Source organism: Cebus imitator, unplaced genomic scaffold (genome assembly GCF_001604975.1).
Source record: "Cebus imitator isolate Cc_AM_T3 unplaced genomic scaffold, Cebus_imitator-1.0 Scaffold281, whole genome shotgun sequence".
In the NCBI taxonomy this organism is placed as follows: Eukaryota; Metazoa; Chordata; class Mammalia; order Primates; family Cebidae; genus Cebus; species Cebus imitator.
In genome coordinates, this window is record NW_016107596.1 from 1,821,008 (window position 1) to 1,834,766 (window position 13,759).

Below are 13,759 nucleotides of genomic sequence, written 5' to 3' on the forward strand. Positions count from 1 at the left end.
AATAAATCCTTATTGCAAAAAAAGCATATATGATAATACAATATCTTCTTCCCCCCGGGCAAATACTAAAAAAATGTTACACGTATTCACAGTTCTCACAGTAATTGTACGACACTTAATATTGTGCTCTATAAGGTAGGTTTGGATGGAAATCAGTTAGGGGATTTCTTGCCAAACATCTCACTTAGAATTGCTTACAAACATTAAATACACTGCATTTGTCTTAGAGAGACTTGTTCTCAGTTTCACATTGAAGAACAAAGAGAAAGTTGGAAGTTCTTCCTGCCCTTAGTCTAAAGGAGTTCACACACAGATGGGGAAGTGGACCATGAGACACAGTGAGGGGTTCCTGTCATTCTAAACACTATAATTTAACAATACGTATGATTCTGATCATGGATTCACCAGCTGGCATTGGGGATGCCTTGGCAATGGGACTATTTTACAGATGACCTCAGAGGAAAAGGTTTTAGATTTCCTATACAATATCAAATGAGACCTTATGTGCCACACGTGAGGATGAATGTGCATATTATACGTTCATATGTATACACATATTTTTTTCTCTACAATAATGTGCTTAATATTCTGAGGGTAATATCTTATTGCAAGAACTGGTATGCTGGTCACTTTCGGATGAGAATGACAAGAGATTAAAAACCCCACAGTCACAGTTATTTACCATAGTTATTAAGGATTAGTCATAAAACACGGCTTGTGAGCTAACTAGCTAAGGAGCTACAGGGCACAACGTACGATTTGCTACGTGGGAACCCATCTTCCTGGCAGATGAGACACGCGGAGCTACTGGAGCTTGCAAGAAACTGTCTTCACTTGAAGTGCTGCCGCCACCATGGAGCCCGATTCCAGAAAGGAACAAATCATACTTCCCAATGAAGCAGTTTGAATCTCGGAAGCACACTGCAGGGGGTTCTCTGGATTAACGCTAGCTCCTCAGTTAGTGGGGCGGGTGGGTTTCAGTGGCAGTGAGGAGACTCCTGCTGAGGAATTTCAAGGAAGGTGAGGCGGCAGCAGCTTGGGGCGGGTGACAGTGAGGGTGGTAGTTTAAGGAGACCGAACGATTACTGGATCCGTCTTCAGTGTCAGACAGATCCTTCACCTTGATTTCCCCTGCAACTATTTTGTACTCTGTGAAATTGGGCAGCTTAACAGAAACTGGAGCTCAGGTATGGGAAGTTTCCCCAGTAGGACCTGAGGCCCCTAGAATGGTGATAAAAATAGATCAGTTGTGCTTGTGGCAGTTTTCCAGCAAGCAGGGCTTCTCTGGACGGATTGCACTGGGCCAGGTCCAATCAGAATGGCCCAGCAGGGAGGGGACAGGGACATTGGGCTGCAGAATGCTCATTCATTCGGGCAGCGGGGACAAGGGCACGCTGCAGATTGGGGGAGAAGCGGCCCTGGGAATATCGACTGAGGCCCCCTGGGTTTTTTTTTTTTTTTTTTTTTTTTGTCCAGCTGCCTTGGAAAGGAGAAAACCAAAAACACGAAAGCCAGAGCTCCGCTGGCTCCTGCTACTTAAGAGCAAGCGCTCCTGGGAAGTCTCCATTGTACAAAATGCCCTTTTCCTGTGCATGGAGCAGCGTTCTGAGGGAAAGGAACTCCTGCAAAGTCCGAGATAACAGTCGTGGGTTTCGGCAGTAAGAGAACAGTCAGGAACAGGTCTAAAAGCCAGGAGCACGTGTGGCCTCGCTGTATCACGCTCCCTGGCAGGATAAAAATGATCTACCGTGGCGGTTACCAAGGCCGATCGTGGGATGCTGATGGGGCCTAGATTAAAAAGGTCACCAGCCCACTGGGTACCGGAAGCCACTGGGTATCCTTGCCCACGGCAGGGCCCACCCAGGGGTCTAACTGTCCTCCCACCTCCCCTCTCTGCGTGGTGATGGTATCTGGACTCGCCACTCGAGGTAGGTTGAGATAGAAGTTATCCTCAGACATCAAGTGGTGGTCGTGCTCATCCAGGTCGGGGGGTGAGAGTGCTGGGTCGGCGAGCGGCCCCCACCCTAGATGTAGGCCTCCTTGCTGGTGGAGCTGCTGGCCTGGGGCTGCTCAGGACCATTCTCCGGGCGAACGATGTCTTCGCTGGGCTGGACCATGACTTGGATGCGCTGTGGGCACCGGGGAGGAAGGTGTGAGGCTCTCTGGGGAAAATCCCAGGCTGGGATGGTGGGAACAGGCTGCTTCCTTCTCCTGCCCTCTCTTCAAGCCCATCCTGTCTGCTCTGCCTCCAGACTACACCCAGACTCCAGCCACAGCCCCACATCCTGCCCCACATGGGCCATGCCACAGCCCCTCTCACTTGGGTTACTGCAACAACTCCCAGCCCTCAGCTTCCACTCCCGCCTTCATTCTGTCCTCTCACCCCTTCATTCTGTCCTCAACACAGCAGCAGGAGAGTTCTGTGAAAACCAGACTCAGATCACATCCCTCTGCTACTCAGGACCCAACTACAGAGGCTCCCATTTCACTGAGAGGCAGAGCCAAAGTCCTCCAAGGCCTTACATGACCTGGCCCCTGCCACCTCCCAGTGCTTAGTGTCCTCCTTTCTCCTTCATGTGTCCATCCCATCCGCATGGGACTCCTCGATATCCCGCAAACGCAGCAGGCACGCTCCCACCCAGGGCCTTTGCACAGGCTGCACCCTCTGTCTGGCACTCTTTCTCTCAGATAGCGACAGCTCACTCTCTGCCTCCCAAGTCTTGGCTCAAATGTTTTGCCTTCTCAGTGAGGCCTCACCCGGCACTCCCTAAACCCCCACCTACTTGATTTTTCTCTATAGTGTTCTTCCCACCTCACATGTTTTTTTTTGTTGTTGTTAGTTGCCTGTCTTCCTCTACCAGAATGGGAGCTCTGGTAGGAGGGTGTGATTTCTGCTTATCTTGTTCACGGCTGTGTCCGCAGCACGGACAGTTCTGTCTGGCACATCATCAGGGTTCCATCCACGTGTGCGAAATGGACAGATCCCCCACTGCCTTTGTCATCCTGCCCCATCAGCTCACACCCTGGCCTCAGGTACGCCCTGGCCCTTCCTACCAGTGGGCCTTTACACAAGCTGTGGTCTTTTCTGCAAGGGCATCCCCTTGACCTCTCATCACGCCAAGCCCCAGCTGCTGTTTGAGGCTCTCCAGTGGATTGTGGAAAATGAAAGCTTTGGACCTACAGTGGGAAGAAAGGGCTGCAAGCCCTGGCTCTGTTCATAGCTTCCTGAGCTGGGAACCTGCTTACCCAACACCTGCGATTCCTCAGTTTCTCCATCTGAGGTCAGAGGAGGATGGCCCAGTAACTCCGGGGCTGCACATAACCTGCAGCCCGGCTTCCCTGTGCCTTGGACCTGAGAGTGCTTCCTCTGGGTCTGGCAGGTGCATCTCCCGGGGGAACTACAGTGGACAGCCACTTGCCCAGGGCCCTCCAGGGACGGCCCCCATGCTCTGACTCTCCACTCTTCCCAGGGGCATCTTCTCAGACGGCACACACCTCATCAATGTCTCTGCCTGGCACCTCCAGCACTACCTTGCTCCCTCAAGAATTCAGTGCAGTTTAACAAAGTGCAGGCATGGACAGAGAACCCTACATGATGGTGAGGGCCTTGCTGGGGCAGCAGGTCTTTTGTGCTCTGTCATTCCTTGTGGGTAAGATCACATTTTCTCTATATTAATCCTACAAATGAGATCTAGAGTGAGCCCTGGGCAAATGTGATCCCACCCTCCATCTGTTCCAAGCCCTTTGTGTGCCCCACTGCCACCAGGATCAAGTCCAAAGTTCCTGTACTGGTTTTCAAAGGCCTTTATGATCTGGCACACCTTCTTACATCCCAACCTCATCTCGTGTCATGCCCCCTCCTCACACCTCTTTCCACTTTACCCTCCATCCACACTGATCTCCCTTCAGTTCACCCGATGCAGTTTATACCCCCGGACCTTTGCACATGCTTCCCAACCTCTCCTCCCCTCCCTCTTCTAGGAATCTTCTTTCTGCTTCTACTTCTAAGTCTGGTTGATCCTTAGGCCTCTCCTTTGTTATCCCCTCTTCTGGAAATCCTTCTTTAATCCTCCTTAAACCAGGTAGGGCTGAGGCAGGGCTATTTGCTCCCACCCCCCTGGCTTTAATACTCTGTTGTCTTTGGCTGTTGGCTTGTCTGTCTCCCCAGCTAGACTGTGAGATCCATAAGGGGTGGGGCTGTTCCTGGCACAGTGGGGGAAGGGCACTGGCAATTTGGAAGTGGGAAAGGGCTTACCTGCTTCAGAGAGCCCTTTAAGGTGAGGAACATGTAGGCCATGTACCCGGGGATGAGGACCATGGAAGACAGAGCCATGAGCCAGCCCACACCTTGGCCCCACTTGGGGAAAACGTAGCTTCCCATGGTGAGAGGCGTCATCTGCACAGCACTGAAAATGAACACACCCTGGAGAGGGTGGAGGGGAGGGCATGGACGGGGACGAGTCAGTCACAGAATGGACCACCCTGAAGCCAGCAGGCCGACTGCCCTCTACCCTTGCCTGGAGGCTGACCCAGCACCTTATGCACTGCTAGCACATAAGGTGCCTTTGTACGTAATAGAAAAAGACACCCTCTCAGGGAAGATCAGTAGGAAAAGGAAACTCCTCCAAAGATACTAATTAGAAAAGGGAACCCTTTCCTCCAAGTTCCCGGCTTTGAAAGCAGAGCAAGGGTGAGGTATCAGCTCCTGGTGTGCCACTGGCAGGGTCCCCTTATGTGGGCCACAACATATGTAGTGGCTCTGCCCCCACCTCAAGGACCTTGAATGGCCCCTCCCAGGCCCGCCGCTGCTTCAGCTCCTGCTTGTGGGAATGAGGGACCCTGAGAAGAAGGGTCTGCAAGTGCCAAGAGCTTGGGCTTCGGAATCAGGTCAGCTTGATTTGAATCCCAGCACATGAGCTGGGTGATGCTGGCTAGGTGAACCCCAGATCCTGCAGCAGTAAAGTGGCACAACAATGCCTCTTTTCTGAGGTTTGTGAGGGTGATATATGTGTCTTGTACCATGCAGAGTGCAGAATAGATGCCCAACAGATGGCAGAGGAAGTATTACTAAGTAACAGGGTTTCTGGGGACCTCTTCCACCTGCCTTTGGACCTGAGTCCCCCCAGGGCTTGGTCTAGCCTCATCCTAACAGGGCTAATCAGGTCTTCCTCTTACCGCCACAATGATTGGGGTGAAGAAAGACCAGCAGAGTTTCCACCAGATGCAGGGCCTGGAGCCAACCATCTCTTGGATATTGTCATAGAATCGGTTGACACCTGTGACATTGGGAGCAGGAGAGATGGATGAGCTGCGGGTACTTTAGGGTCAAAGCCTGGTGCTACCACTTTCTCATAGTATGACCACAGGCAAGAAACCTAACTTCTCTGAGCCTCAGTTTCTTTGTGTGTACCATGGGGTTAATGCTCAGGGGGTCCTCGTTACTAAGTACTGTTCAATAGCCCAATTCTCATAGCAAGTGTGTAGGTAAGCAAGTAACTTTAATGTGATGATATCTACCAACAAAAGGATATTGACAAGATAATCCCCCCGCACCCCTGCCACTCTCAATGTCCCTCCCACTCTACATTTATGCTAGCGATTCCTTCAAAGGTTTTCCTGGGCAGGGGCTGTTTTTCCCTGATATACAGCTGCTATAAGAAACTGGTAATCAGTTGCAAAGAAGAACTGCAAATCTCACAAAAAAGAAAAACCCTAAACCCACAGGGTATCTTGAAGTTCACCAGAGTGGCTTTGGGCACTGCTCAAATTACAAGCCGAGTCACTGACCAGTGAGGATCTGACCATGTTAGAACAGTTAGAGAGAAAAGGTGGTACTGGGAGTGTAAATTAGTACAACTTTTATGGAAATCAGTACAGAGAGTTCTCGAAGAACCAGATCCAGCAATCCCCCTACTGGGTATCTACCCAGAGAAAAAAAAAATTATTATATCAAAAAGGTATCTGTACTCGTGTGTTTATTCACAATAGCAAAGATATGGAATCAACCTAAGTGTCCATCAGTGGATGGTTGGATAAAGAAAATATGGTATACATACACAGTGGAATACTATTCAGCCGTAAAATAGAATGAAGTCATGCCTTTTGCAAAAGTCATCATTTTAAGCAAAACAACTCAGAAACAGAAAGTCAAATACTGCATGTTCTCACTTAAAAGTGGGAGCTAAATGCTGGGGACAGGTGGACATACAGAGTAGAATAATAGACACTGGGGACTCAGGAGGGTAGGAGAGTGGGAGCTGGGGTAGATGGTGAGAAATTACTTGGTGGGTAGAATGTACATTATGTGGGTGATGGGTACACTTAAAGCCCAGACTTTGCCACTACACAAGATATCCATGTAACAAAATTGCACTCATATTCCTTAAATTTATACATATATATATATAAAAAAGAAGGGACAATGACAAGGCAGATGAGGTGGCAGATATTGCAATGAGGGGACCCAGAATATTATGTTTCTTTCAAAACATTTGCTCTGCTGTGACAATCAAATGTGCAGGAAAGGATGTTGTCATTTTTTACTATCATGCAGTTGGCTCAAGAAACTTAGGCCACAAAACAAACAAAATCAATGCTTCTTTTGTTATTTGTTTTAAGATAGTGCACGCTTTTCATTACAGCCTAGCTTTTAAAAATATATAACTTTAAAACTTTAAAAAATGGTTTTGGTTTCTCTTTTCTGGATAAAATCTCAAAACCCTTTTTATTTCAAAATTTATAAAGAAATGTTGGCACCTATTTTAAATGAACTCATTTAACGGCTCTTATATCTTCTAAACATGGGGGCCTCCTGGACTAACCTTACTGAATTGTAATGTGAAGAATAAATAAATACATAAATGTAGGGAAAATACCTGGTGTTCAAATTGCACTTGTTGAATGATGACTGAACGAATAAGGGAGGAGGGGCCGATACTCACCGTAAAACCAGGAAATAGAGACACATTCAAAGAACACGAGAAACAGCAGGCTCATGCCACTGGCAGAGTAGTAATCAAAGAGTTTGAAGACATAGATGCCTCCCTGCAAGAGAAAAGAACGTAAGAACAGGTGCACTTTCCCCAGAGCCCATCAGTGGATGGCAGCCAATTCACAGACGACATGGGCTCTGGAGGCTGATGGGGTTGGGACTAGGCTGCATTGCAGCAAGAAGGCTTCAGGATAGATTAGATGAAGCACTGAGGGCTTTGTGACCATGAAAGGACATGGAGGTTGGCAGTCTGGGGATTGGGAAGGAAATGTTCAGGTGGTAGAGGGAAATGCCCATTTCTGGTAAGGTTGGAGGGTGGAAAGAGAAGTTGGTCACCAGGGCCATCTGTTTACGTGTAAATCAGTCACGTCTCTCCCCTGCTTAAAACGTTCCATGGCTTAAATGAGACAATAATGTAACACATAAATAAGCAGAGAGAGATCCCATCCCATCCCGTCCCATCCCAATGTCTTGGCCTGCAAGGTCTGCATGGGCTGGTTTTGATCTCGCACCCACTGCCTCACTCTGCCTCCGCCACACTGGCTTCCCTCCTGTCCCTCAAATGCCTCAGGGCTTTTGCACCTGCTCTACTCTCTTTCCCCAGATCTTCCTCTGGCTGGCTCCTTCTCATCATTTACGTCTCAGCTCACTTTCTTGGAGAGAGAGAGACCTCCCCTGACTCCGTGTTTGAGGGAGCGCCTCTCCTGTCCCACTGGTCATTCTCTATTCTGCTCTCCTCTTTTCTCCGGGACACCTGACACCCTCCGAAATCATCTAATTTGTCTGTCAGTCTTGCCTACCAAAATGTAAGCTCTAAGAGAGCAGACACGGTAGTATCTGTCACATTAATTGCCAAATTTCCAGGGCCATGCCAGGCCCATAGTAGGTGTTCAACAACTGTGAATGAAGGGATGAATGAACACTAACTCTGGAGCAGAACTGTGTTTGGATCTGGGCAGTGATTTGTGGATTATAAAAATCAGACCCACAGGGCTGAACTCATGCCGCTGAGTTGTTCATATTTATATTGTACAATGATAAATATAATTGTATAAAATGTAAAGTAGAAAACAAATATACTATAAACAATTACATTTTATAGAGTACAATTCACCGGCTATGTGAGCCTTTCTCATTCATGTCAATACACAAGAAAAATGGGAATGAAAGAAAGCTTTCAGCAGTCTCAACTTCAAAGGCCCAACTCCAATTTGACTTTGTGGCTAATTTCTGTGGGCTTTTCAAAACTCAATTCCTGTATCCCCTCCTCCAGGAAGCAGTGCCCGGTGCCCCCAGGCCAGTTCAGCACTGCATTCTGTAGCTCTGTCCCAGCCAATGTTTATGTCTCCCACCAGCCTGGGAGCCTCTGGAGGGCAGGGACCCTATCTGACTCACTGTTATGTGCCCAGAGCTTGGCATGGAGATGATGCTCAATAAAGGCAGGAAAGGTGGTATACAACAGGGGAAGGGGAAGGAGGCCCTGGGTGTGCCCTGGGCAGTGCTGGGGGAGTTCCAGGTGCTTACTGAGCTTACCTGAGTGATGTTAGAGAGGCCGATCAGGTAGGAGATGATGCAGACAGCAGCAATGAAGAGCTCCCTGCGGTTGCGGAGGAGCCTGGGGTACTCATCCACCAGGGCCGTGATGAAGCCCTCCACAGTGCAGAACTTCAGGAGGGAACAGAGGTCAGCCACCTGCAGCAGCCCCAGCCCCAACCCACCCAAAGCCTGGAACTCTAAGGAAAGACGGAGGCCCAGCAGCACCCAGCCAGGAGAGCCCAGGGGCCAGCCTGATTCTGCCTATAACTCACTTTGTGACCTCAGTAGAGTCCCTTCCCTCTGGGAATCAGTATCCCCTTCTGGAAAATGGAGAAGGTGGCTGAGCTGTTTCCTGAAGTTTCATGCAGTGGAACATTCTAGGGGCCTGGAATTTTTGGTCATCTTCTTGGCAGCCAAGAGTGGCGTCCTCTCCCTGCTCTTTCGGGGACTGAGAAGACTAGGGGCGGGGAGCCCCTGGGGTGCCCTGGGCGCCCTCACCTGGCTGTCAATGCCCAGCATCAGCAGCATGGAGAAGAAGAGGATGGCCCAGAGTGGGGAGATAGGCAGCTGGGTCACTGCCTCCGGGTATGCCAGGAACGCCAGCCCGGGGCCTGAGCAGAAAAGGGCAAAAAGAAGAAAAATAAAACGTCCTCAGTACCTACAGCCTTCCCAGTACACCGCCCATTTTCTAAGCCATTTTTCATTTCATCTTCAGAGTAACCTTGTGAGTGGGTGTTGTCAGCCCCTTTGTCCGGATGCAGAAAGAGGGTGGAGGATGAGGAGCCATAGTAATTGTGCCCAGAGGCAAGAGGACCAGTGAGGAGCTGTGGCTATCGTCTGGACCCGGGACTGTATGGCCTGGCCAGTGGTGGGGATGGTACATGTGCAGAGAGGTGACCAGACGGAGAGCTATGTGGGGGGCAGAAGGGGCAGGTTCTGGTATTGGCTGGCTTGCAGGGTCAGAGTGAGGGAAGAGTCCTGGACGGTGCTGAGGTCTCCACCCTGGGGACTGGATGCTGGAACCCTTCTGTGATGGGGAGCATAGTGGAGGAGAAGGCTTTGGAGCAACATGTGTTTGGCATGTGTTGTGTCTGAGTACTTGGTGGAGGTGTCTAAGAGATCAGAAAATCTTGGAATGAGAAGGAAAGAGACTGTAACCTCCCTGGCTCTGGGTCTGGATGGGGACAGGGGAATGGCTGGAGAGTTGCAGAGAAATGAGATGGTGGCTGCCCTCAAAGCGGAGATTAGAATCTGAGCAGAGAATGCTCCTTTCACGGGACCAGCCTACTTCTTCGAGGGACGAGTTATGTGTTCCCTATGAGCCTGAGGGGCCTCGGCCCTGTAGACAGCGGGCTCCTCCCCTTGGTTGCTTGCCTGGCCATGCAGGGCAGGGCTGTCCGGGGTTTTCCTTGGGCTCTGTGGCATTGATGGCTGTGTGGTGAGCAGAGTGGACATGGCCCACTTAGTGAGAACACTTTTGGAGCTGAGACAAAAGCATGGATTTGGGGGTCTTTGTAGTATGGTGGTGAACATGTCTGAATTGGACCAAAGCTTATAGGCCCAAGGCAGGAGTGGATCGTCTCCCCCAAAAAGTCCAGGATTGTGCTGGACATGGCAGTATGCCCAAGAGACTAAGACCCAAGGCTTGGGAGTCAGCCAGACCTAGCTTCCAACTCCAGATCCACCATCTTCCCAGCTCCATGCCGTTGGGAGTGTCTCAGGTTCCTTATCTACGACATGGCTAACAATAGCATGTATTGCAAAATGTTGAGAAGAATCGCATTGCCTGGCACATAGGGGGTGTTCAATGCCAGTGAGCCACAGTGGTGGTGGTAATGCTGATGATGGCAAAAGCCAGCATGGTTAATACCCCCGTGCCAGGAGCCCGGCCCCACACAGTGTTGCACTGACCTGAGGCCGCCACATCAGCAATGGACCTCTTGGTGACATGGGCCATGAAACCCACGATGGAGAAGATGACGAATCCTGCGAACATGCTGGTGCACGAATTGATACAGCAGACGATGATGGAGTCCCTGCAGAGGGAGGGGCGGGGTCAGGAGGGTAGGGCTGGCAGACAGTGTAGCTGCTGGCTGTGGTTATGGAGGAGTGGCCCGGAGGAAGGGGCTGGGAACGGGGCTACACAGTGGGCCCCAGAAGTACAGGCCCTAAGAGAAAGCTAGGGGAGGGCAGAGCCAGAGAATCAGGGTCAGGGAAGGAATGTCTGTGACTGCAGAAGGAGTGACACAAAGAACTGGCTCAGGGAGAGGTTAAACTGAGTGCAAAGTGGCCAAAGAGGGCCCTAACAGGTAAGCATGGGCATGGACTCGAGGGGCTCATTCAGGAAAGAAGGGGCTCCTGCAGCTGTCCGCTCGAACCTGTAGACGTTGTTGTGGAAAGAGTTGTAGCTCCCGAGAGCGATCAGGGACCCCAGGCCCAGCCCGTATGAGAAGAAGATCTGGGTGGCCGCATCCAGCCACACCTGTAGGCAGAATCATCAAAGACCATCAAAAGTAACCACCATAGCCAAAGCTCCCCACAGCCTTTTCCGTGTGCCTACCAGCTCTCCCTGGCAACAAACCCGGTCTACAATGAGGGTCAGAAAGATGCAAAAGCTTGTCTCAAAGCTGCTCAGTCGTGGCTCAGAACCTGGGCTGGGGGAGTGCTCACCTCGGAGTCAGACAGTTTGCGGAAGTTGGGGGTGATGTAGAAGAGGATGCCCTCCTTGGCTCCAGGCAGCGTCACTCCACGGAAGAACAGGATGATCAGCATGATGTAGGGGTATGTGGCTGAGAAGTAAACCACCTGGGAGGAAAGGGGGTGAACTGGTGATGCCTCCCTCTGTATACCTTAGCTTCCTCCTCCCCCATTTCCCCTACATCCGTATCTGTTGTGGCTCTGGGCTTGATTCCAGTTCTTCCGCCTCCAGGAAGCCTTCCCAGATTCCTGCTCTCCTTGGCCACTTTTCTGAAGCTCCTCCTTGGAGTCTGAGCCAAGCAGCTCACATTTGGTTTTCCCCTTCCCCTGTCCCCTCCTATTTTTTGACTTCTAAATTATCCAAGGAATGCATGTGGTGACAGGAAAACTTTTAAATTAGATATGCACACGCATACATAATTTTCCTTCACCAGCACCTAGAATTAAGCTTTGTGGAGGGGCAGGGCTTGTGTTGTTCACATCTCCGTTCACATCCCCATATCCAGAACAGTCCACCGTATATAGTAGACACTCAATAACTGTCTGACAAGCACATAAATGCATGGATGTTCTCACCTGAATGCTCTGAGACTCTCCTTTACAGATGTGATCGCATTTTCTTACAAAATAAGGTTCAAATTAGGTACTTGCCTTTCCATGTAACATGTTTAGAGTTAAAAAGCACAAGCACATACAGGTGTGTTTCCCGTTTCGTTTACTAAACATTGTTTTATTGCCTCATGAACAATTTGACATTTTAATTATACAAAACAGTCCCTCAGAAGGCCCTACCAATCTAAGTTCCCCCACTGTTATGCATTTAGGTTACCTCCAATTTTGTGACTCTAAATAAAACCACATTAAACACCCCTGTACATAAATCTCCTGCTACAGAATTATTATACCACTCTTGGGACAAATTTGTAGAGGTGGAAATACTGAGTTAAAAGGAATAAACTCGTCCCAGGCTTTTGATCCATATCAGCTTGTTGCCTTCTAGAAATGGAACTTCACCTGGCATTGCAGAGTGTCTTCCTCTCACAAGGCCAGCATTCGGTATCATCATTTAAACAATTACTTCTTGCCAAATTGGTAATCATTGTCTAAAATTGCATTTCTTTGCTCACTAGTGTGGAAGAGCAATGTTCAAGTTCAATGACCTTCATATCTCAGAGCCTAATATGAGCCTGCTCCCTGGACAGCATGAACAGTTCACTGCCTTGGCTTCACCTACCTGACTCGACCCCAAGATTCTGTAGGATTAAGGAAGGCAGTCACAATCCGCAAGAAAACTCATTGTGCTTGAAGCTAGGAAAAGGGAAATCGAACTCATCTGTGTCACCCACGAGCTGTGTAACTGAGGATCAACGCCATAGCTTCACTTTCTCATGTCTGGAAACTGGGCACAGTCACACCTACTGCTCAGAACGGTGGGTCACATGAGGACATACAGCTGGCTTACTATATGTCGCCTCAGTCTCGTACTTCCCTGTGCCTTCCGTGTTCAGCATGAAGCCAGGGACACAGCAGGTATTCAGTAAAATGTTTGTGGATGGATTGGTTGACATCCTCAATATATGCAGTGAGGGGGCCCTACTCTCTGTCCCCAAGAAGTGGCCAGACTCCTAACGTAGCAGGAACTCTAATTACCACTCCAAAATGATCACAAGTAATACTATGTATGGAGTGCTTACTACGTGTGAGCCATACGCTAAGCATTCTACTCATCTCCCTTAGTCTTTGTGATGACCCTGTAAGGTGCTGTTATTGTGACCATTGAACAGATGGGGAGACTGAAGCTCAGAGAGGTGAAATGGCTTGCTCAAGTGCACACAGCTAGAAACTCAGGGACTGAGATTCAAACCCTTCCAAAGCCCACAAACCCTATACTTTTCTGCTCCCTAAAGTTAGACTGGGAGACGCTCGTGCTCTCTTTCAACATCCCTAGTCCTAGGAATGGATCAGAGATATTTTTACACCAGGCTTGGATTTGAGAACTCAGTGAGTCCAGAGTTCCCACTGCATGGAACTAGGGCAGCTTTTCACCAGCTCTGCCTACGCCGAAGTGCGGAATTTGTTAAGGTTCTGCTTCGTTCATTTCTACTACTGCTTCTAGCACCGTGAGTCCGCTTCTTGGGTAGTTCTGACCTTCCTGCTTCCGGTTTATTCAGTACAAATCCCTTCTCTGCCCTTGACTTGCTGTAAGATCTGAGTCAACACACTTTCCCTTCAGGTCAAGGTCAGTGAGAGGCTCTGCCATCTTCTGTCCCAAAATTCCTGGGGTAGGGCTTGGGAGGGAAAAGAGGTGGGGGAAGGCCAGTTTTCCACCTCCCAGGTGTCCCCAGGCTGGACATCCCAGCTTGGTATTTGCTCTGCACTTGCTGATAATAAAAACAAGAGCAGGGCCGGGCACGGTGGCTCATGCCTGTAATCCCAGCATTTGGGAGGCCGAGGTGGGTGTATCACGAGGCCAGGAGGTGGGTACCAGCCTGGCCAACATGGTGAAACCCCATCTCTACTAAAAATGCAAAAATT

At 49.7% G+C, this 13,759-nt stretch overlaps 1 protein-coding gene across 5 annotated transcripts in view; it reads right to left on the bottom strand.

Moving 5' to 3' along the window:
* Window positions 1-542: 542 nt before the first annotated feature.
* SLC6A1 (solute carrier family 6 member 1) overlaps window positions 543-13,759 on the bottom strand; it is a 42,534-nt gene continuing 29,317 nt past the window's right edge. For 4 of the 5 annotated variants that reach the window (XM_017501473.2, XM_017501475.2, XM_037728845.1 and 1 more), the window contains 9 exons: window positions 11,198-11,332; window positions 10,906-11,009; window positions 10,439-10,563; window positions 9,026-9,138; window positions 8,525-8,656; window positions 6,942-7,044; window positions 5,176-5,276; window positions 4,256-4,423; window positions 1,972-2,129 (listed from right to left, as the gene is read on the bottom strand). In XM_017501473.2, the coding sequence (XP_017356962.1) occupies window positions 2,025-2,129; window positions 4,256-4,423; window positions 5,176-5,276; window positions 6,942-7,044; window positions 8,525-8,656; window positions 9,026-9,138; window positions 10,439-10,563; window positions 10,906-11,009; window positions 11,198-11,332 (1,086 nt within the window). In that variant the 3' untranslated portion in view covers window positions 1,972-2,024. Of the gene's footprint in view, window positions 2,130-4,255; window positions 4,424-5,175; window positions 5,277-6,941; window positions 7,045-8,524; window positions 8,657-9,025; window positions 9,139-10,438; window positions 10,564-10,905; window positions 11,010-11,197; window positions 11,333-13,759 lie in introns of all 5 variants that reach the window. The other variant, XM_017501474.2, reaches the window with a different exon arrangement.